General features: G+C 34.7%; 1 protein-coding gene across 4 annotated transcripts in view; it reads right to left on the minus strand.

Annotated features, from left to right (window-relative positions):
• LOC145254825 (uncharacterized) overlaps nt 1-25,613 on the minus strand; it is a 597,176-nt gene that overhangs the window by 363,862 nt on the left and 207,701 nt on the right. For 3 of the 4 annotated variants that reach the window (XM_080113654.1, XM_080113653.1, XM_080113656.1), the window contains 6 exons: nt 23,735-23,995; nt 21,821-21,958; nt 16,785-16,931; nt 11,991-12,122; nt 6,698-6,871; nt 2,531-2,638 (listed from right to left, as the gene is read on the minus strand). In XM_080113654.1, coding sequence (XP_079969780.1) covers nt 2,531-2,638; nt 6,698-6,871; nt 11,991-12,122; nt 16,785-16,931; nt 21,821-21,958; nt 23,735-23,995 — 960 coding nt within the window. The remainder of the gene's footprint in view (nt 1-2,530; nt 2,639-6,697; nt 6,872-11,990; nt 12,123-16,784; nt 16,932-21,820; nt 21,959-23,734; nt 23,996-25,613) is intronic. The other variant, XM_080113655.1, reaches the window with a different exon arrangement.

The following is a 25,613-nucleotide window of genomic DNA, read 5'->3' on the forward strand; positions in this document are numbered from 1 at the left end:
TATTTAATTATATTCAAACTATCTCCGTGTTTACTACCAGACTTTTGGGCACGCAATCAAGATGTTAGCCTTGGCCACCGCCAGAAAAAAGAAGAAAAGAAAGAAAAGAAGGAAGAGGCGTTTGCAGAAGAAGAAGAAAAGAAAGAGGAAATAAAGACAGATAATGTATAAGAAAGAAACAAACAAAAAGAAAAAGAAATGAATAAATCGATACTATATCTGTGGTCACTCTTTCCCTCTTTCTCTCTCTCGCTCTCCCCCTCCGTTTGTTACATCGTAAAGGGTTGGCCCCTTTTCATGTAAATAAAAAAATAGGGAATTAGTTAAATGTAAATATGAAATAGGATAGTCAAGGATTCGAACTTGCGAAGCTAGATTTGGAATTGAAAATTCCAGTCATAAGTTAAAATAAATACAGAATGTTATTGAAATAAGGAATTGCAATTGTTTAGCTTACATATCTGTATATGGAAAAGGAATGTAATAATGAAATTTGTTTCTGTGAAAATTTAAATAAGGAATTTAATCGTCAATTGGAATTGTAAACATATTTTGTAAAATTGTTATTTGAAAAATAGGTTACTGAACTCGGGGTAATGTCATGTTTGGCAACGTGACGCATGTTAGCCAACGTGCTTTATGAGCACGTGTTTAATCATGCGATGACGTGACGAGTTCTCAATATAGGAAAGAGTTCGAAGTTAGTTAGAGAGAGTTAGATCAGTCAGATCAGAGGAGCAGAGAGGTTCGGACCGATTCTCGGCACCCTCTGGAAGCGAGGGGGGTTAGAGATAACCATGTAACAACTTTGAATTCCTGAAATACAAAATCATGTCCGACCGGTCGAAGAAGAAATAAACGTATCATCATGTGGTTTTGTATTTACGTCTTCTGTGTTCATCATTACAACGAGAAAGGTAACGTGTTCATATTATATGCACAATTGTCAAAATGTAAATGTCAAACGGACTATCTATCGGTCTATCTATCAAGATATTCATAAATCTCCTCTCATTGAATTGGTTCTCTTGTAGTAACATGTATGCTGTATATATATATATATATATATATATATATATATATATATATATATATATATAGAACTCTCTGTCTCTTTATATATACACGTTTATGCCTCCAATATGCTATATTCTACAACAAGAACACTAAATAAGAACTCACGTAACATATACGAATATTTGGTAACCTTCTAAAAGATAACGACCACATAACACGTTTCCTTCTCTCTCACTTTCTCTCTCTCTTCCTTCCCTACATTATTTTTATTTCTCTTTATATTAGCATAGGGATTTGACAACCTTCAAAATTCCATAAAATCGTAGATAACAATAATAAATATTCATACAAAAATATTGTTATCGCCTCCTTAAAAACAGAGAAATTTCAAAGTAACCCTAGAAAAACTATGGATTACATAGAAAAATGCGAGCATGAAAAATAATATGGTTAAAATTAAGCTTAGAAAAATAAAAGTACTACTTGTTAAAACTGGAAAAGAAAAAGAAAAGATATTCTCGTAAAAATATAATATATTTATAACTTAAAATTATGCAGTATGATTATATAATGTTAAATTGAATGTTTTAAAAAGAATCTTAATACTGCAATATTTTAAGCTATAAATTTATTATATTTTCTACTAGAATATCTTTTTCTTTCCAGTTTTAACAATTAGTCCTTTTATTTTTCTAAGCTTAATCTTAACCATATTACTTTTTTGCATTTTTCTATCTTCTATGTAATGCATATATATATATATATATATATATATATATATATATATATATATATATATATAAGTGAAATTGTCTGTCTTTCTACGTGTCTGTGTGTGTACATTTCCCTACCAAAATACTCTGTCAATTGTCAGGGTACAGACATTTGATATAAGGGGTGCTGAGGTTTGGGAAAATCTTTTTAATCGGATTTCAGCCAGATATTTGGCTGTCAAGAGGTCAAAGTTCAACAATTTGACTTTTGAAACCTCTACCAAACTCCTCCGCCAATTTTGGGTCTAAAAATTTGACATTTTGGATGTAGGTTACATGGACATGGATCAAACATTTTAATTTGATTTGAGCCACAAACATTAAATTTAAGGAGTCAAAATTGGGGTCAGACTTAAGAAAATTTGACCTCTGCCGTCTCTATCAAACTATTCAGCCAATTTTTCGTCTAAACATTTGAAATTGTACATGAAGGGTATTCAAATATGCGGCAATCTTTTTAATCAGTTTTTGGGCTAGAATGTTGCTGCCAAGAGGCCAAAGTTGAAAGAGTTGACCTTTGCAGACTCTATCAACCTCCTCCGTGAATTTTGGGTCTAAACTCTTGAAATTTTAGATGTAAGTTACATGGACATGAGTCAAACTTTTAATATGTATATACATATGCACATAAAGTTATGAACAGTACATACGGCCCGAGCAAAGGGTGAAACAGATCAACATAATAAACATCTGCGAGATGTAAGGCTTCATGATGGCTTCCACAAAATGGTGGATCTTACCTTTATGATCGGATAAATTCCTCGATTCACATCTGATTCCATTTTCTACTTTTTCTGTTAATGGAGTTGGGAAATGGTTACTGATACCAGGAACTGGCATTTTACGTGCTATAAAAAGAAAACGATAATTATTTAGTTTACAATTTACTTTCAATAGTTTATTCTTTTAATATTTTCTTAAACTTCAGTACAAACTCACAAAAAAAAAACGAATAGAAAAAATCGATATGTGTTTTATGGATAGATTGCTTACTAATGTGTCGAGAGACCTGGCTTCAAATCTCGATCGAGTCAAAGCCAAAGAGAAATGATACTCCGTGGCCCCTTCAATATTATAAGGTGAGAATTAAATATAAGTGTAATACTTCTGGAATGGAGTGGCTCCTTACTCTATATCTTGGTGTAGTAGCCAATAAAAAAGGAACTTTCGGGTTGCTCTGGACTATGGTCGATCACTTTTATCATTAAAACATACTTGGCACGATATATTCACGCTAAAACGTCATAATGACACGATATATTCACACTACCGGTTCTCGTAAGCTCACCGGAGTTAAGCGACGTTGATCCTGTTCAGTATCAGACGTGTAACCGTTGGGGAATTCTGTAGATTAAAATATATACAAATACGTTTAAGTAAGAATTTATGGTTTGAAACAAGGAATAAATATAATTTTTCTCCATATATTCCTTGTTTCAAACAATAAATTCTTACTTAAATATTTGTATATATTTTAATCTACAGAACTTAACTTTAATCATACAACTTGCATATTGCTCTATTTTTATATATTGAGCTTTACCTTTTTGGCTAGGATCGCCCTGAAAGTATTACTTCAGTGTAATATCTGATAGAATAATTCACAGTATCTCTAATCTATGACTTATCTCATTTATATATATATATATATATATATATATATATATATATATATATATATATATATATATATACTAGCAAAAGTACCCGTCGTTGACTGGATTCAAAAACAGCCTACAGAAAATGGACTCTGATTTATGGAAGTATGATAGGTTATGAAAAGGAAGGGTTGTAAAGAGATAGCTTCGAATTTGGGGGCATCAAAACCAAAGCGAAATGTGATGAAAGTAAAAATAAAATAGATAAACCCCATAATTTATTATACCATACCTGTTCACACTGAAATACTTATCACAATATTCTGTGGATCTATATTAAAAAACCTTGTTAAACTTTGTGACATATTTCCATTCTATGGAGGTCAGGCGCGAACGCAAACGCCACAATTTTATTATACCATCCCTATTTAAGTTAAAACATACTTATCAAAGTATTCTTATGTACATCTATATCAAAAACACTTGTAAATGTTTTTTTTTTTTTTTTTTAATTTTTTATTTCCATACTTTGTGGACAAGGCGCGAACGCAGCCCCCACAATTTTAATGAACCACTGTTCTGCCAGATCAAACATACCCATTCCTGTGTCTCGATACATCTTCTATTATTATATGTAATCAGTTTTTTAAAATAGTCAACCATATAGGAGCCTATTCGTGACCAGACACACACACACACACACACACACACACACACATTCAGCTTTATATTATATATATATATGTGTGTGTGTGTGTGTGTGTGTGTGTGTGTGTGTGTGTGTGTGTGTGTGTGTGTGTGTCGAGGATAAAAAGATTTATGGAAATTAAGCTACACAGGGGCTTCCGCGTTGTATCCCCTTGAGAAATTGTCATGCTAAACTACCAGGTTTTATTTATCTATATATCTATAAAAGTGAAATTGTCTCTGTGTGTGTCTGTCTGTCTGTCTGTCAGTGTACATTTCCCTACCAAAATACTCTGTCAATTTTCAGTTTATAGTATTCAGATATGACATAAGGGGTATCGAGATTTGGGGGAAATCTTTTCAATCGGTTTTCGGCCAGAAATTTGGCAGTCAAGGGGTCAAAGTTCAACGATTTAACATTTGAAAACTTTACCAAACTCCTCCGCCAATTTTGAGTCTAAATACTTAAAAATTTAGATGTAGGTTACTTGGACATGGATAGAACTTTTTAAAATGATTTGAGCCCAAAACAATAAATGTCAAGGGTAAAAATTAAGGTCGAATTTTAAAATATTTGGACACTTAGCCAATTTTTTGTATAAACAATTGAAATTTTACATATTACATATTATACATATGTTATATATATTTATATATATATATATATATATATATATATATATATATATATATATATATATATATATATACATCTAAAATTTCAAGTGTTTATACCCAAAATTGACGGAGGAGTTTGGTAAAGTTATCAAAGGTCAAATCGTTGAATTTTGACTCCTTAACAGTCAAATTCCTGGCCGAAAACAGATTACAAAGATTTTCTCAAATCTCAGTACTCTGTTTATCAAATTTCGAGTCTTTAGACTGAAAATTTACAGAGTTATTGAGTATGGAAATGTATACAAACTGATACACACACACACGGACACTTTCACTTTTATATATACATATATATATATATATATATATATATATATATATATATATATATATATATATATATATATATATATATAACTACTTCATTTACTCACAAAAAATTAATATACGAAAGTATAAATTTTTGCGTAAACTTTAAGTGTTTACTTCAAAATGATCAATACGTAGGTAGAGCTAGTTAGTAAGTTATAAAATATATATGGCGATTAAGCTACACTGAATATTCCGCGTTTCATTCACTCTAGGACTCTTCAGGCTTATGCGCGAATTTTGTGGTTGTCTGTCGTTTTTATATACGCACCTTCTATTGAGATTTTATAATTTACTATATATATATATATATATATATATATATATAATTATTAATTTATCATTTAAATATTTATTAAAATATTTTTACGAGCATAAAATTAAATTATTTAACTAATTTTATGCAAGTAAAAATATTTAAATAAATATTTCAATAATTAATTAATTAATAATTACAAACAATACATCCCAAAATGTTGGGCGTCTAGAATATAACTAAAGGGCGGATAAATTTTCTCTTTGCAAGCACTCAGGGAGTGAAAAGAAAGAAGAAAAAAAATACCACAAAATCGCTTATAAAAAAATAGATAAATCAACAATCTCATATATATATATATATATGTGTGTGTGTGTGTGTGTGTGTGTGTGTGTGCGCGTGTGTGTGTGTGTGTGTGTGTGTGTGTGTGTGTGTGTGTGTGTGTGTGTGTGTGTGTGTGTGTGTGTGTGTGTGTGTACATTTCCCTACCAAATAACTCTGTCAATTTTCGGTTTAGAGGCTCGAGATTTGACATAAAGAGTATTGAGATTTAGGAAAATTTTTTAATCGGTTTCCGGTTAAAATTCAATGATTTGACCTGTGAAAACTCTCCCAAACTCCTCCGCCGATTTTGGGTCTAAACACTTGAAATTTTAAATGTAAGTTACTTCAATGAACATTGAATAGTCAAGTCGCTGCCTGATGATATCTGTTGTTTGATTGAAACAAGTGGCTGTTTGTAGCAGCGGGATGTGAGCATGTTTATATAACAATAAACAAGTATATATATATATATATATATATATATATATATATATATATATATATATATATATGTATAGAGAGAGAGAGAGAGAGAGAGAGAGAGAGAGCAGAGAGAGAGAGAAAGAAAGAGATTGATATATAGATATTCGCTGGTTCCAAGAATCAAGCTCTCTGGTGACTGTGCAGACCTATCCGCGACATTTACACAAACTGTGATACTCAGGGAAAACGAATCCTGGGTAGATGATGCTTTACACCTTCTATATTTGACTTCTCGAAATCCGCAGCGCCTTACTTTGACAAAACGTGTATATATATATATATATATATATATATATATATATATATATATTATTATTATTATTATTATTATTATTATTATTATGTTTGCAATATATTTAAACGTATTTTAATTAAAACGTCACTTTGAACTTTATGAATGCCCGTTGTGAATGCAGATTCTATGGTGCTATTGTAAAAACAAATACAATATAAACAATCTCCTCCTCATTTAGAAAGAAAGACAAACGGGCAACAATGGAGATACCACAAGCATAATATAGATCTCTTGTTTACAAACGGACAAACATTTACATATTTGAAATAATGTTTACTTGACTGTTCGCTCTGTTGTTTTTTCAACTCGTTCTCTATCTTTTCGGATATTTTTCCAGTTGGTGGGATTTCCGGAAGCACATTCTTTTTCTGGGCCAGGGAACCACCAACATGTACGATTTCTCCTCCGGGTGCCTGGATTATGCTGCCCTTCACATCTGGAACGTTTACAACTGCAACGATTATCAAAAAAGTGTCTTTTAAATGTTTTTAAAGAAATAGTCAACCAAAATACTGTGTAGAAAAAGGAAAAATACTGTTTAGAAAAATAAACAGGAATCGTTTCCGAATCTCTTTAATGGCTCTTTGTTCTGTCAGCTGAAGTCTTTAATGGCCTCGGTCCTAATCACAGAGATTATCTTTTAAAGTATTTCAACAGTTATTTCAATAGTTATTTCAAATGAAAAAAAAAAACATAAAATATTTTCTTTTTCTATTTTTTTTTTTTTATATTTAACTCAGGGGATCTAATTTTTTTTTTAATATTGAGTTGAAACTTTGTGTAATGACTAAAAAATGAGTCAGAATACACGAATTGAAAGGAAAACATTATTCAGTATCTATTACGCAAAATATTGACTCTCCTATAAATAGGATAGTTGATACATGTGATACATTTTAGAAATCAAGAGACCATATATTCAGGACAAAATTTACGCTTTATAATAAGAAGCAAAGCAGTTCACACAAATGCTTACATTGCACTTTTGACAATAAGTTTGTTACAATATTGTTATATATTTTTTATTCGCTGTACACCGCAGCAAAATGTGGCATAAGACCGGAAAGTGCAGAACAGGCGAGCTCCCCTAAAGAAGGAGCACTTGCCTCAACAAGAATTGCCTGGGCACCCCCGTCGGCATTCCCCGGTAGGGGCGCCTCATGAGACAAGCAATTAACTTGCCCCACCGGAAAGCCCGGTGGCAAGGCCTGGGAGGGTGGACCTCCTAGGTAGTACCTAAGCGGTGTACTTCAGTTCGACAGGTGCTGGGCCGGTTCCCGTCCCCTAACCTGTCGGGCTGAGTGTCAAGAACGGATCCTTGACGAGTACTTCTACCCTGTCTCCCTGCAGCCGAAGCCGCTAGGAGACACATCCCATCATCCAATATGAATAATGGGGTATGATCCCACACAGTCGGGAGATTCTATTTATAAACGATGCTGCTAGGAACTGACGAATCGAATTAATTCACGTTCTGCTATCAACCAATCAGAAACTAGAATTGCTCCATAAAAATTAAACCTTTCTGTAGCAATTTCGCATATGTTTTCTTCGTGTCAACACAGGAAGAATCTTTTGCTCTGTGGATTCCAACTCGAGAACTGTCTACTGCAAACCAGTCAACTCCCAGGACTTGTGTAGAACAATGAAACATCGGAAACTGTTCTGAAACTAAACATGGCTTACACTTCTAGAAGGTTAGTGCAAGACTGCAAGACTCACATATATAAGTTCATACATCATCGAACACATAATTTTCGCAAATTTCACAAGAATTTTTCAGAGGGTTCCAACATCTCTCAGAGTGAAATTGATGAATTTAGATGAATTTCGCTTCAGTTTTGTTTCTTCGTAAACAAACATTATTTATTCCAGGGACGATATAAATGTCTCAGGTTATAAACAAATCTGGACATGAATTATAAAAATGTAAACACATAAAAATATCAAGACGGCTGATTATTAGTAACATGTTATACATGATATAATATTTCGACTTGCCTTGTAAAAAATAAAAATATAGAATAAATGTATAAAAAAAATAAATAAAATGTTTCATTAAAAAAGCTATTTAATTACTAGGTCAATCTATATAAATTTCGCTGAAATGTTCAATGCTATATGATGCTAAATGTCCATTTTTATTATGATCTCGCTTCGAGTTTTTTCAGTAATTATGTAAGTAACTATTTCTGATTCTTTTGAGCTGCTGGGATGATTGTGTGTTTCAGAATATTTTTCAATTAGAGACTTCATATTGAAATGTTTTAATGAAAAAATGAAGCTCTAATATTTGTTTTGCATTTTAAAATATATTTATTTCAAGGGTGTGATTTTACATTATATTTTCTTTGTGTATAAAGTTAGATATATTCGTTTTCTAACGGTACCAATAAACACAGTCTTGAATTATTTATATTTCAATTGTCATTTTGATACTACATATCAGCATCCGAAGAAATGGTTCTTATTTCTATGGAACAATAATATGAATGATGCTATATAAAGAAACTGGTGTTATATTTTAACGTTTTGTTGAATATTTACTGAAATGTTTGTAGTAATAAAATAGTTGATTTACAAGAGTTAAAAATATTTTCTTGTTAGATTTTACACACGGTAATTTCTTCGATTATTGTAAAATTATTTACTATTATTGACTGAAACAAAGACATAAAGTCGGACGAGTAAAAATATTTTGAGGCGAGTAATTTTTCCCTCACACTCGACCGGCGGTCGAGTGATTTTTTTTTCAAATCTCAAAGGCTATATATATATATATATATATATATATATATATATATATATATATATATATATAGAGAGAGAGAGAGAGAGAGAGAGAGAGAGAGAGAGAGAGAGAGATGGGATAGATGAACTTAAAAAAAAGGGGAAATAAAAAAGATGTTTATTATCTTCAAAGACCTCACTTGTCCTCTCCCCGCTTATAACCCCTATCCATGTTACATTCTAACTTTGTAAACGAAATAAGAAAATGTTTTTGTTTGAAATATCAGTTCTCGACGATAATTCTTGGCCTGAAGACGTAGTCTCCCAACGCGGGTGATTACAGAAACGTGTATGCACATATGTAACCAATAATGTTTGTATAAATAAACAAATATATACACTTTGTTCATTCATCCTGCATTCTTTAATAAACACAAGAGTTTAAATGGATTTATATATAGGAAACTTTTACTATCTCTCTCTATCTATCTATGTATATATAAAAATAATATATATACCGCTCCCCATGTGGGGGTACCAAATTGGTTAAAAGGGAAAATTATTCCCAACTCGCATTTAGGTAAAAATGCACTTTCGTAAATGATTGAATTCATTCCAAACATATCGCTAAAACCAAAACAAAACACCACCTAAGTAAATCGCGATATATCCAGACAGCTGGCGAGATGGTCCAGGGGTAAGGGTTTAGGCTCATTACCGTTGGGTCCCGGTTTCGAATCCCGACAGCCACTCTGATGAGTCGTAGACGACGAAACACGTGTCAGTCGATGATTACATTTTAAAAATAATGTATATATATATATATATATATATATATATATATATATATATATATATATATATATAAATTCAGAAATTTAACGTTTAAAAATCAAACAGGTACAGAATCTCCTTGAATAAATAAATATATTTATTTATTAAAATTAAATTCGATATTTTGATTCATAACAGAATCTTCATCAGGAAAATACAGGGTTTTTTTTGGGGGGGGGGTAATGCTTGGCACGTTTTCCTTCAGATGTCGGTAAAATATAATATTTAGATGTTCGATCTAGTATAAAACGCCGGTCGAGCGTGTATGTGTTAAGTAATAAGAAAGACTACTGCTCATATAAAACACTGTTGATATGGAATGCAAAATTAAAAAATTTAATGGTTTAAAAACCAAAACAAGTGCAGAATCTCTTTCAATTATTAAATTAAATTCGATATTTCGATTCATAACAGAATCTTCATCAGAAAATGCAGGGTATTTTTTTACGTACCATGGTGGTGATGTTAATGCTTTGCGCGTTTTTCTTCTTTCTCTCTGCTTAAAACTAAGCGAAACTTCCATGGTAAGTTTCTTTTCTAGAACTGCTTCCCGGTTGATTATAACGTTGTTATTTTCAAGTCCAATATAAACAAGTTTTTTTTTTCGTATTGAGCTGTCCTCTGAAATAATCAAATTCGGCACAATTTCCACCATTACAAATCACACTAGTATTGTCTCATAGCCCAGCTGACACTCATTAACCTTTATCCTCAAGTGGTTTTGGGCCTTGGTACAAGGCGACACCCGAGTAAAAACAAAAACATTAACGATTTTTACAGTTGCGAGAGAGAGAGAGAGCGTGATAAAGAAGAGAGTGAAGGTAGTAGAAAGAGAGAGGGGCGATAGGAAAAGGAAGAGGGTCAGAGATAGAGATAGAGAAGGAAGAAGGTCAGAGATAGAGATAAAGAAGGAAGAAGGTCAGAGATACAGATAGAAAGAAGGAAGAGGGTCAGAGATACAGATAGAGAAGAAGGACAGAAGGTCAGAGATACAGATAAAGAAGAAGGACAGAAAGACTTAGAGAGAAACATACAGTGAGAGGGGGAGAAAGAGAAAGATAGAATGCATTTCTGAATTTTTGAGGTGATGCATTAATGTTTGTATTGTGTGTTATTGGCATGATATTTCGGTCGTTGTCTATCCACGGTTTCGTAGGACATTTTTTCACTAACAATGACAATTAGCAGAGGGATTCAGTTAAAATTGAATCATAGGAAACTCTTTAAAAAAAAATACACTAGTGACCCTTAATAATTTACCTTTTTTGTTTTAATAATTTACGGACACACCCTCAAACCCACGGTCCGATTTCTTACAATACAGACCTAACCCCTTTTCCTTAGTCGAAAAGAAAAAAACATGGATTCTACACCCGATGAAGGTCGAAGGTTTCATCAACCGAAATGTTGTGCGAATAACACCCAAGATGAGAATTATTGTCCAAACAATGAAAACAATACAAAGAAAGATAGAATTTTTTAGATGGTGATTGATGATTTGCATTATTTGGATTATTTGGCCTACTGTTCTCATCATCTTATCATCATCATCATCATCATCATCATCATCATCATCATCATCACGCCGCAACGAATAGAGTACTAAGCAGAATTCAGTACTAAGCGACATTCTTCTGGGGGTTGAAGGTTTAATCCTCAGTGTGACTGATATAAAAATTACAATTACGACTTCCACCCTGTCATGGCTAACAGAACGAGCACATGCTAGCTTTGTGGATTTAAAAAAAAAAAAGGTTCCGTTTGAAATTCTGTGCAGATTCCCGAGTTTGACAAGCTACATCTGAAGAAGATCGGAGGTTACATCGGCCGAAACGTTGTAAGAATAACGCTGAAGTTGAGAATAGCAGTTCAAATTATTCAAATGATGCAGAAAGGGAGAAGTCTTAAAGTAAACATCTCACACAAGTTTTCAAACTCTTCTGTTTTTTTCGTCTGTGTTCCTGGGCAACGCCAAATTACCATGCTAGTTTGTAATAAATACTTACATCCTTTTCTTATGGCTCTTTTTTGTTGGTTATGTTGAACTTTATTGGTCCCTGTTAACTGGGAACTTGATTTGAGCATTTTCACACTTTCATTTGGCGTTGGGTTTAAATCAAAACTCGAAAAGACCGTTGCTAAAAAAAAGAAAGAATAAGCGAGAAATAAAATAATTTATTACTGCAGATGAAATATCGCCATTTGCAATTCTTTTGTAAGCTGAGAAAAATAAATAACAATTAAAATATTGCCCATTTGAACAATTCTATATTATATTTCTCTTAGTCTGTCTGTCTATCTGTCCATTTCACTTTTTTTTCGGAAACTACTGGGCTAATCTGACTGAAATTTAGTATGGACCTTTGTTATGATAAGGTGCAGCAGACTAAATATTATGGTTTCCGTTTGATGCACACGTAGGGATTAATACGATTAATAGGGATTAGTCTCCACAATACTATTTTACAATCTACTTTTCCTCAGAAACAACTGGGCTTATCTAGTTGAAATTTTGTATGAGCTTTTAATATAAGGTGCAGCGAACTAAGTATTATGGTAAGCGATCGATTGACATACATCACTCATTCTAAATAAACAGCCTATAACTTTTGCCCGTTTTTTTTTTTTGTTTTTTGTTTTTTACATGACACAATGTAGAATAATCAAATAATAAGATCCCGTATCTATAGACAATTATTCGATTTAATAGTGACTAGCAGGGCGACCCAACGTTGTTCGGGATTTAAAGAGGATTAACAAATGTTCCACATTTCTAATACTTTTATTGTCCTCGAAAACGGTGAAATCGCTCATTCGTTAATCAGATCAATTGATTGTCTGCTCTAGTCAGGAACTCACCGCTGTACACTGGGAGGAAGCTTCACATGCCTCCCCATAGTGACTTAGTTTACAATTCATTGTTGTCTACATTGCAATGTAGAGAACCTACTGTTGAGTTTATGAAATTATTTTTAATTTTATATAATGACTTGAATTAAGTTTAAAATGCAAAAGTCAAGTGCAATGGTCTAATTATACTCTAAACAGAAGGATTCCTTTTGAACGTGCCTCTTATCAAAGGACCTACTGTTGATTTTATAGGCCGAGCCATTCTGCTTGTGTGGTGATAAAACTTCTTGAATGCAATTATGTCGGTAGGCTGCATAAAAGTGTCAACTTCGACCAAAATTGGACTGTTTCTTCTTTAATCAGATTTCTCCGATTATCGATTTTTGATACTTATCAGAGGCATTCCAGTATAAAACTTACCTAAAAACACTCCCAGGCACATAAGGTACATGTGTGTGTAAAATTCGGCCCAATCGTTTTGAAGTCTATAGGAAACGAACTCACACACACACACACACAAAGTGCTTTTTATATATATGTAGAGATAATGTCAGCAAATAAAATAATCATGTCTTCTTTATTGCTTAATATTTTGTTGCGTATGGTAATTATGGTATAATATATATAAAGTTAAGTCAGCATATTAATCGTTTCTGTTACATCATCTGTGAAGTCAATATTTGATTTTAGTTCGTTATTTTTTATTTATCATATTTTCAGGATAGTTGCAGCGTGTTATTGAGAAGAATAAAATGTAATTCGATTCAATTCTTCCCAGAAAATACTTTTCCAGTTAGGAAATATTTTAAATCGACACTATCTATTTAAAAAAAGAAGGAAATTCAAATCTGTATTCTTTCTTACGGAGTTACTTCACGTTGATTAGAAGGAAAAAATATAAAAACAAATAAAGAAAAATAAATTGCAGGTATACCGGGTAGATACAATTAGTTTTAATATTATAATGGCCGTTGTGATATCTGGGAAGCCAATAACATAGCAAATGTCCAACATGTGCACGATAAGAATATATATATATATATATATATATATATATATATATATTTATATATATATATATATATATATATATATATATATATATATATATATATATATATATATATATATATATATATATATATGAAACAGGTAAGAAATACTTTTTAAATGACATGGATTGGTAAGCCTAATTTATCGGGAGGAAAAAAAACTAGATCCAATATTAAAAATAGTTTTGTCCAGATGTTTTAAGGGACATGGTGTTTAATCAACACTACTGGGGAGCCATGATTTAATATGCGGTTTTGTTTTTTAAACTCCCGAAGCAATGTTTCATGGTAAAAAAAACTAATGCTCCCTTTAAGAACATTGGTACTATTGTTAGTTCATGTCAGTAAAACGATTCGGAGATGCAGGAATTTAATTTACTTACTAACAAAATAATTTTCCAACGAAAGATATTTTTTATAGTTTTTAAGCTTTTAAAGAAACTTCCAAGATATATATATATATATATATATATATATATATATATATATATATATATATATATATATATATATATATATTTTTTACTATAGCGATTAAATACCTACAGACACTAGTGTTTCATCCTTTCGGGAATCTTCAGTGCAGAGTATCACGATTATCTATCTATAAACTTATATATATATATATCTATATATATATATATATTTATGCATAAGAATTATGTCGTAGTTCGTTTGAAGCATTGTTTATCGGATAAAAGTTACGTTTGAAAGTTTTGTCAATGCAGAAATTATTCAGATAAATAAAAAAAACAATGATAAATAATTCAGTAGTTTTCAATAAATATTCATTTATTTACTTGACTGTAGATGGAATATTCCTCAAATATTTTCGGAGGCACCCCCCCCCCCATTCTGAAGAAGTAGAAAATGTAAATCCACTCTTTATGCTGCCACTTTCGAAAAAGTGGATATACATTTTCTACCTCTTGAGAGGAATGATTGAGGCCACCAATACTTATTTTTCTTTCTTATCTCTTTTTCAATGTTCTTTTTTTTTTACTGACTGATTTTATACTGTTGTAGGGTTTCATTTGGCTTGGATCAGCATCTTTGTTGATAGCATGATGCCATAACTGGATGCTACAGGGGTTGCACAAGTAATGCAATTCCTCCGGGATGGCACATCGATACGTGTTGTTGCAAGAAGGTTTCCTATATCTCTCAGTAGAGTCTCAAGAGCATGGAGAAGACCTCAAGAGACAGGGAGTTACTCCAGGAGAGCTGGACAGGCCGGTAGAAGATCTTTAAATCCGTAGCAGGATCGTATCTGCGCCTTTGTATTAGGACGAGCAGAATGAGTATTGCCAGACCCCTCCAGCCAGTCATTAGTATTAATGTTTCTGGCTAAACAATCAGAAAGCGGTTTCTTAAGAGCGGCCTGGAGGGTCTAACATCCTGTAAAGGGGCTGTTGTCACTGATCAGCACCGTATAGCTCGATTTGCCATAGACCGTCAGAATTGGTAACTTCGCTATAGACGCCCTGTGATTTTCACCGATAAGAGTAGGTTCAATCTGAGGACATACAACAGACGTGAAAGTGCCTGGAGATGCCTTAGAGAATGTTATGATCGGTTTGGTGGTGGGGGTGATTGTCTGGTAAGGCATGACCATGGATAGACCCACAGACCTCTACATATTAGATAATGGTATACTGGTTGCTATTAGGTATCGGAATGAAAGTCTTGAACTAATTATCAGAACATACTGGTATAGTAGGACCTGGATTCCTCTTGGTCCATGACCATGCCCGACCTCATGTAGCTAGAGTATACAGGCAGTCCCTAGAGGATGAAGGAATTAATACCATCGACTAGCTCTCACGTCCACCTTGCTTAAATCTAATAGAACTCCTTAAGATGTTATGTTTAGGTCCATCTGATACCGCCAGGTTGTCCATCGGACAGTCCATGAGCTTAGCGATGTCTTTGTCCAGATCTGAGGGGGGGGGATACCCCAGGATAGCATCCGTCGTCGCAAGTACGTGAGGGGCCACACAAACTATTGAGAATCATTTAGAGTTTCTACAATGACATCATTTTTAAAATTTTATTTTATAATCATTTTCAAATTTTGTGGCATTAATATTACCTACTTATTATCAGAAAAGATATTAAACATCATTTTTCTCTGTTTAGATGCGATGGATTGTCGAAGTATTCCTCTGATGTTTTTAACAGTATACACACACACACACACACACACACACACACACACACATATATATATATATATATATAGTTAAGGGATATTTAAAATTAATATGTATTAATGTGTGAACTGTTCCACAAAAGAATTTTAGTCTCAAAAACGGAACTTCAAGTTTTTGCCACGCTTTCTTATTTCCTCATTTTTATAATAGGTTTTAAGTTTGCATCGGCTTGTCAGTCCGACACAGACGTGATACATTTGGAGTTTAAAATGATTTTCATCGGTTGAAAATACTTTGAGTCAACACATCTCTGTGAAAACTGACTTTCCTTTAAAAGTGAAGAAGAGTTCGAATCCAAATTAAGTGAAAAAAGAAAGAGGGTAGCTATTAGAGACATTAGCTTTTCAGCGTTCTTTCCCCGCTATTCAATTTCGTTTCGGTTAATTAGCACCTTTGAATTGCCGTGTTACTCCATTTTTTCTTTTACTTTAAAAATATAAGACCATAACGAGAAAAATGATTTGTGTGTGTGTGTGTGTGTGTGTGTGTGTGTGTGTGTGTGTGTGTGTGTGTGTGTGTGTGCACTTGCAGATGAAACCGATTATTTTATTATTTTAAAATTTAAAGTTTTGTATTAAAATTTTAAATAAAAAAATAACCCCCCCAGAATTCATGGATGCCTATTAAAGAACTAAAGTACTCAAATTACTTCAGCAATGCACAAGAATACAGAATAAGAATTCACCTTCAATTATCTTCACGGGGTTTAGATCTGTTGGTTCCGTCGTCTCTTTGCTTTTCGGCGATTCTTCCGTGGGCGTTTTGTGATCCCAAGACTGTGACGTCGGTGAGATTCGATTTCTTATCGATGATACTCCTAGATAATTAGTTCCTGTTTTGTTTTATTCGGTAGAAAATAAAAAAAGATGCATCATGACAGTAAGTAAAATAAGGGACAAACCAATATACATACGGATGCAAATATGCGTGTATTTATCAATGTGTTCGTGAAAAATTCCATTTCAATATATTTTCTATTTGCTATTCTCTCTCTAGCTCTCTTACTCTCCCTTTACACACACACACACACACACACACACACACACACATATATATATATATATATATATATATATATATATAGTCTGTTTAGTATACAAAGATTATACCTTTATATCTACTCTGTCCTCCATTGAGCACTCTTTAATAGCTACGCGGGTTTCACTGGATTGACATCTAGGAAACCAATTCATACAACAATTGTATATATATATATATATATATATATATATATATATATATATATATATATATATATATATATATATATATATATATAAGTTATGAAAATATATATGACAATTAAGCTACACAGAATATTCTTCGTTTCATTCTCGTGAGAATTCGTCAGGCCTCTGCGAAAAGTTTTGGTGATCGCGCGTTTATATATACGCACATGCTGTTGAGTTTTTTGTTAGCTAATCGGCTTTCTAGTTGCCGCCGCGCCCATCCTAATCAGCCAATGGGCGGGCACTTAAACGGCAAAGGCAGAGTTGATCTCCAGTTCACCACTTCTCTTTGTGTGTTGGTGGCAAGGGTAGATATCCTTTTGTTGTAATAAGACTAACTAGCTCTTCATATGCATTGAGCACTGGTGAAGGAAATGCTGAAAAATTTACACATAAACTTATATCTTCGTATATTCATTTATGTGATTAAATGAAGTAATCATATATATATATATTATATATATATATATTTATATTTTGTGTACAGAAAGTTGTTAGTTGAGACAGATCATTGGTACCGTCGGTTTCAAGCCCGATAATAAGGCCCGTTTAAGGTATCCTTATCAAGCAAGATAAGGATACCTTAAACGGGCCTTATTATCGGGCTTGAAACCGGCGGTACCAATGATCTGTCTCAACTAACAACTTTCTGTACACAAAATATAAATACGCTCTTAAAATTTGGATTTTCCTTTTAATTGAGCACTCTGCTGGAATTCTTTTTCCAAAAAAAAAACTAATCATATATATATATATATATATATATATATATATATATATATATATATATATATATCGTTAGTTATCATTCAAAAACCAATAGATGTATTTAGTTTACACTCATAATGTTTTATTTATATTTGTATCAAGTACGGCTCGCACGTGTTTTGTTGAATAGCAGTTCACCAAACAATTCATACGGGACAAATGTATGTTCCTCGAAACACAGTTATAGTTTTTTCTTCTTGGAATTATATATATATCTATATACCTATAAAAGTGAACGTGTATGTGTGCCTGGTTGTGTGTCTGTGTGTATGTGTGTGTGTGTGTGTGTGTGTGTGTGTGTGTGTGTGTGTGTGTGTGTGTGTACATTTCCCTACGCAATGCGAGGGGCGTGCAATAAGTAATGCCTCTGACTCACTTCCCATAGCAGTAGAGCAACGAAACTTGGCAGAGTTATTAGTCTTTCCCTACATAGGAACTACCCAGAGTTATGCATTTCTCCCATCGTTTGATGCAGCTCTGGAGACCATTTTCGTAGAACACCTCAGCCTGGTCCTCCAACCACGACGTGACTTCAGAAATCAAGGCTGCATCATCTGGGAAACACTTTCCTTTCAAAAACAACTTCATGGCTGGGAAGAGGTGAAAGTCAGAGGGTTCAAGTCAGGAGAGTAGGGAGGATTGGGTAGGATTTCATAACCACACGCTCGTGCTTCTGATCTGGCGACATGCGAGTTGTGGACCGCAGCGTTGTCCTGCAGGAGGAGGGTACCTTTGCTGATTTTGCCCCGCCTCTTGATTTTGATAGCTTCCCTTAATTTCCTCAAAAGTGAAGCATAATAGGCTCCTGTAATTATGGTACCCTTTGCCAGGAAATCTGTCATCACTACTCCGTCCTGGGCCCAGAAGACTGTGAGCATGACCTTGCCAGTGGAGGGCTGCACCCTTGCCTTCTTTCGAGGTGGTGAGTCCAAGTGCTTCCATTGCATTGACTGGGCTTTGACCTCTGGATCATAATGAGGGATCCAGGTTTCATCCTGTGTAATCAGTCTTTTGAAAAACTTGGCACATCTCCAAATTCATCCTCGAGCACTCGGCGCGTTCTCACTTCTGTAATGGTGTGAGCAACCTGGGAATCCCTCTGGCAGACACCTCATGCATATGCAAATTGTCATGAATGAAAGTTTCCACAGACCCTGTACTAATCTTGACATCGTGGGCTATTTGACGAATAGTAATGCGCCGATCTTCCAAAATAGCAGCCTCAACTTGATGGACAGATGCCTCATAAATGACAGAAGGGAGGCGACCAGGTCTGGGAGCTGTTTCCACAGACTTTCGGCTATGTTTGAATTCACGATGCCAACGTTTTACGAGGTCATATGATGGGGCATTATCGCCATAAGTTTCTTTCATTTCATCAAAAGTCTCCTGTGGTGTGCGTCCTTTCAAATACAAAAACCAGACCACTGCTCGACATTCAACAGGCTCAATTTCACACCTGACTCAGTTCAAACCACAATTAGTTCAGAGCTGTAATTTGCCACATAACCCGTAGAGATATAAATCATTGCACATGCAAAATTTCAGCTAGATCAGACAACTGGAATTGGGTCAAGGGCATTACTTATTGCACGCCCCTCGTAACTCTGTCAATTTTCAGTCTACAGACTCGGAATTTGATATACAGGGTACTGAGATTTGGGAAAATCTTCATGATTTCTGGCCGAAAACTGATTACAAAGATTTTCCCAAATCTCAGTACCCTGTGTATAAAATTTCGAGTCTGTCGACTTTAAATTGACAGTTATTGCGTAGGGAAATGTACACAGACAGACAGACAGACACACACACACACACACTTTCATTTTTATAGATATATAGATATATATACACGATATTTCATTTTATTTCAGTCGAAGTTCTCAGAAATCAAGAGGCCCACTTCCTTATTTCTATAAGAATTACATAAATATTCGAATATTTCTTTAAAGTTCTCTTCATTCTATCAAACATTGAGTTATTAAATAAGTTGAGACCATAATATTCCTCTCCCCAATTGACCATTTAAATATGTTATATCTTTCTTGTGGTGTCTTGATCTTGTAGGATTCTAAACCTACATTCATCTGATCGTTGTTTGAGACAACGTCACTTTGAGTAGGTGCACCATACTTCGCAAAAGCCAGTGTGGGTTACCCAGGAGATGTTATTTGAGTCACGAATATGATTTTGAATATTTAGTCAGTGTTACATGGGAAAAGTATCCCTGTGCCAGATTGTCTTGATAAACTTAGAGAGACCTTAGACACTTGAGCGTAGTGTCCAGTAGGCACTCAAGTTCTCTCCTATTAGGTATTCAAGTTCATTTTGTTGCTGCTTTGGAAGCAATGGAAATAGTGATTTCTGTGCGCAATGTCAGCATCACATGCTGAAGAGAGCCACGGCTGGCTGTTAGGTTTTTGCTCGAATTTTTGGAGAGTATGAAGCGGTCTATACCTACAATTAACCATTCCGCCAGGTCTTATACTATAGAGGACACGTTCTTTTTAAACAAATAATGCAGAGGTAGATCTGATATAAATGTACGGAAACTATCCCAGTCAGCCATAGAGTATCGATATAGTCTATGATAGAGAGATACGTCAGAGACCTTATTACATTTTATTTTTATCTTAACTGAGACAACTGAATAGTTGGAAGATTCCAGTGAAGACAGGATGGAGGATGAACATAGCTCAAGGCAAGATGTGAGAAAAAAGTTTAGGAGACTTGCATACTGACCATCAGTGTCTGGCATAAGGCTGGGTTCGTAAACAATCTGAGTAAGATCATAAGCAATGGAGAAATCGTGACAGAACCTTTCTTTTTACTCAGTGATCACCACTTATCAAGGCCCGAAAGCCACTCAGGGATAAGGGTTATTGCAAGTACATTACGTTAGTGCGGAGATTTGATGAAGTGTTTACTTAAGGGGGCGGTTCATTAGGAATTTGTTAACGTTGGACTTGATAACATCCAAGTTGTAGTCCGGTGGGAAGCAGGCAGACGGAACAGAGTTCTACAGGCGTGCAGTTCTAAGAAAGAAGCTTTGTTCATGGAATCCACGTTTTGATTTAGGCACAGATAAAGAGTGGGGGAAATTTTTCACAGTGGATTCGGCTAGACAGGTGTTTTTCGTGAAAGATTGGCGAGGGGGACCAGAGATTGGAGTTCAGACGAGCACCTGACATGGAAATAACGATAAAACAAGGATAGGCTCGCAACGTCTCTTCTGTGGGAGATAGGTTGCAGGGTAGAGAAAAGGGCATCCCCCACTAAGCCACATCATCTGTCTTGTTTGAGTTGGCTAACCATTCCATTGAAGTCACCACATGTACATATCCCCTGACTAACCCGTTAGGCAGCAAAATCCCACCACTTCATTGTAGAAGTCCTTAAGTGCTGAAAATCCTCCTACTCTAATAGTTTCTTCCCTGGAACTGCTACTTTGGAATTCCCTCCCTATTTATTGCTTCCCCGACAGTACTAATATGGAATTTATGTGAACAGACATCTCGCTACTCAACTCCCTATATAGTGTTACTGCATATACGGTTCCAAATAGTAGCCTCTCGGGTCCAAGTGGCAATGTGCCTTGTCAGGGGTAAATAAACTAAAAAATAGTCATTATTTATTATCGTGACATTTAAGCTTGTTCAAAATAAAAGAACATTGATACGTGGCCTCGTTATATTTTTTGTGAATAAAGTTATAAGATACCAACCGTCAGATGTTTTTGAGTCTTTTTGATGTTCCGCATTTTTTAGCATTATGGTCGGCGATTTTGTTGAGTTCTGTCGAGTCGGCGGTTCGATATTCACAATTGGCATCAGAGGTAGACGACCACCAGAATTAACAAAATCTGTGGTGGACAAAAAAATAATGATCGAATGGATAAATAATCAACATTTGTTAAGTATTTTCGTTCTTTGTTTCTTAATGTCACATAACTCATCAAGGCCGGGATTCCACTCGAGGATAATGAGACTGTGATTTGTCGATAAAGAACACCTGAAGAAAATTGGAAACGATGGATTAAACGGTCAGAATTTTATTATTTAAATAAGCCGTTCGACAACAATTTTGTCACATTGGACTTGGAAACGACCATGTAGTACTCAGCTGGGAAATAGTACCGTGGTAATGTGTGCCAAAAATTAGAAGTTTTGGAAAGAAACGTTGTTCATGGTAGTTCTGTATAGTTTTAAGCATACGAAAGAAAAAAACATTTATTTACTGTGGTTCAAGCTAGACGATTTTTGCTGTGAATGTTTCAGATGGGAACCAGGAGGCTGGAAGATAACAAAGGTTTTGATTGATTAAATAAGATCACAAGTTTGGAGAGAAGGATATACTGAAATAGTTAGCATTGTACTGGGCTGTTGTTATTGCCTACATAAAGAAATTGTCATGGGAACTTCCTAGAAATGTATAATCAACAGGGATCACAATTTGACTTTCCGTAAAGCATTCTACGGTAATTATGCAGTTTGGTACAAAAAGTCATTCAGTTGTAAACAAAAAATAAAAATAACTTATACCAAACGCAGTAAAATTTAATTATGTTGGGACGATTATTGGAACGGAAAATTTGGGGGTATCGGAATCAGTATCAGAATCGGAAAAACTGAAGCTTATTTTCCCATGCCAAAATGATTCTTTTCATTCTCTCTCTCTCCACCCCCCTCTCTCTCTCTCTCTCTCTCTCTCTCTCTCTGCATTCATGAATTCATCGTTGCTCATCATTTTTCATGTTGCTCAGGTGTTCAGACTGTCAACCTATGTTTCACAGTGTCGTCCTCTGCTTCTACTTACGATCCTCCCCATTATTCTTTGCTGGCTGTCGGGGAGTAGTTTGATGACGATTAGTTAGGTATTGAAGGGCAGTAATGTGCGAGATTCCAGGCGATCAGATGTGACTGTAGCGTCACAATTCAAGGTCTCGGCCTGTCTTCTGGTTTCAGACCAATCGAATCAAACATGCTAAGCGTAGATATATGCAAGTCACCACTATCCCAACCTGCCCAGATAAGGGTACGTATATTCATTCATTCAGGTAGTGTCCTGCCTGCTACAGGCATTGGTGGCTATGGCCTTCCATCTATCTTTCTCCTTTGAAGCATTCATGAATTCATTGTTGCTCGTCAATTTTGATGTTGCCCAGGTGTTCAGACTGCCACTGTATGTTTCTCGCTATCGCCTTTTTTATTCTTCTACGATCTTCCCCGTTATTCTTCGCTCAGGCTCCACCTGTCTATCATGGTAATCCTTACCGAGCGAGGTGTTCTGATTCAGAACCCTGTCCACACCGTTTCTCGAATAAAGTGTTTTGATGTATTATTGCCATAGCTTTCTTTCCAGTTGTGCAGACAGTAGGTTGCGGTTTCTTTCTGTCTGAGCAATACCCATACTGGGCGACTGTCCTGACTATTGTATCCAGAGGAATCTTCTCTTCAGCAAAACAAAATACGAAACCATGAACAGAATTATTTCTGTTTACTTATGTATTTATGTATCACATCAGTCGACGAGAACTAAGAAGTATCAGCGCGAGATATAACGATTTAAAAATGCATACATACATATGGTGTATCTAAAGTATGAAATAAGAAAACGATTAAAATGTTTTATTTTTCACCTTTTTCGGGATCAACTGCGTTTGTAGAAGAGACAGGTGTAACGTTCATTAGTGCCAGGTTAGAAGGTAGCATCTGCTTTCGGTAAATCTTTGCCTTTTGTTTCAATTCCAATTGCTCTGGTTTCTGCGTTATCGTTGGGAAGAACCTCCATACTTCCGGATTTTTTCCGGTTTCCTTGGGACTGGAGGGAGGACTGGTAGCCAAACCGGCGTTTGGTTCTGCAGCGACCTGGATCAAGGGAGGAAGGACGACTTTCTTACCTTTTGTCAGAAAAATAAAAACAAAACGAGTTAAATAAGATTCAATATATGAAAATAATTCGTAAAAGTTTCGCATATTATTCATCGGTAGGAGTATTTATACTTACTAGTTACCACTTACCAAGGCCAAAAGCCACTTAAGGATAAAAGTTAATGAGGTTGTCAGTTGGACGATGAATACTACTATGAGAGGATTGAAAACGATGAATGGAATGAATTACGAGATGCCTTCAATAAGTTTCCAGACTTTTTTCGTATAAGCACTTTCATTGATAGTAAACACATGACACTCTAGTCACTTCCGGTTGCAATGCTTTTCTTGTGCCGTTCCAACAACTTCTGGAAAGCCCTATGGAATTCAGCTTGTGTGAGCGTGTTAGTGACCCTCGTCACAGCCTTTTTCATCTCCTCAATTGTCTCATAACGACAGCTTCTAAGGTTTTGTTTTTTTTTTAAAGTCACAGTGAGCAAGGTTTGAACTATAGGGTGAGTGAGGAACTGTCTTGATGCCCATCTTGGCCAAATAGTCTGTGACAAGGATGGAGTTGTGGATTGCATCCTTCGAACAAACTTCGCGCAAAACTTCCGCATCTTCAGTTCCTTGCGAATAATTGTTTGACGGATCTCAAACTGTGCACTTATTGTCTCTATAGACACACGACAGTTCTTATCCATGAAATTCTTTATTTGGCCAATCAACTATGGTGTTCTGACTTCTTTACTCCTTCCACACTTCTCATCATCCCTCACTTAGATCTTTTATGCAACTCAAAAACTGATGCTTGATTCATGCAAGATGGTCCAAAAGCAGTCTAAAGCATTCTATACTTTTCTGTGGCATATCTTCCAAGTTTAAAATAGAATTTTATTGCATATCATTCTTCTAAAGTGTCTTCACATCCAGGTTGAATTTTTGAAATTCACCAGCTGTGACAATCAGACTTTAGTAAGGTGTATTACAATTACTGCTGTAGCTGTTCATTTGAATCTGAAATCATAAAAAATTGGTCAATCATCTCCTAAGATGTATAGCAATGAAATACAGTAGAATCCCGGGATACGGCATTAAAAATTAATAACAAAATACAGTACAGTATATAATACACATGCATATAATCAAATGACATTATAAATAACATCGTAAGACGAGGCAAATACCGTAACCAGGGGCCGGGAAAACATCGTATTCCTAATCGTAACATAAAAAACCGTCCCCTAGGGCCATCGTTTCCTGGGGTTCTACTGTACTGAATTTTCAAGAGTCTACGACAATTTTAGATGCGTGTACAAATATTTTAGATGTGTGTACAACAATTTTAGAAACTTAGTTAAGGCAACTTGTATATCTCATGACTGCTAGACATGTATTTGTTGACATTGAACTTAAAATCAATTATGGTGTTGTTTGCAAGGAAGCAGTCCCATGGTAATGTGCTCCACAGATCGGAAGTTTAAGGAAAGAAACTCTGATAATGGAAATTTCATTTTATTTTAGGGATCCTGAAAAAGACAGAAAAGTTCTTTGTAATGGAGATGGTGCTATCAACTCGAGAACTGCTGTAAATGTTTTAAAGACAAGAAAGTATTTTTTTTTTATGTTTTAGCAGCATCTCAACTG

This window comes from Euprymna scolopes, chromosome 30, assembly GCF_053919585.1.
Source record: "Euprymna scolopes isolate OS-2025 chromosome 30, ASM5391958v1, whole genome shotgun sequence".
NCBI classification, from domain to species: domain Eukaryota; kingdom Metazoa; phylum Mollusca; class Cephalopoda; order Sepiida; family Sepiolidae; genus Euprymna; species Euprymna scolopes.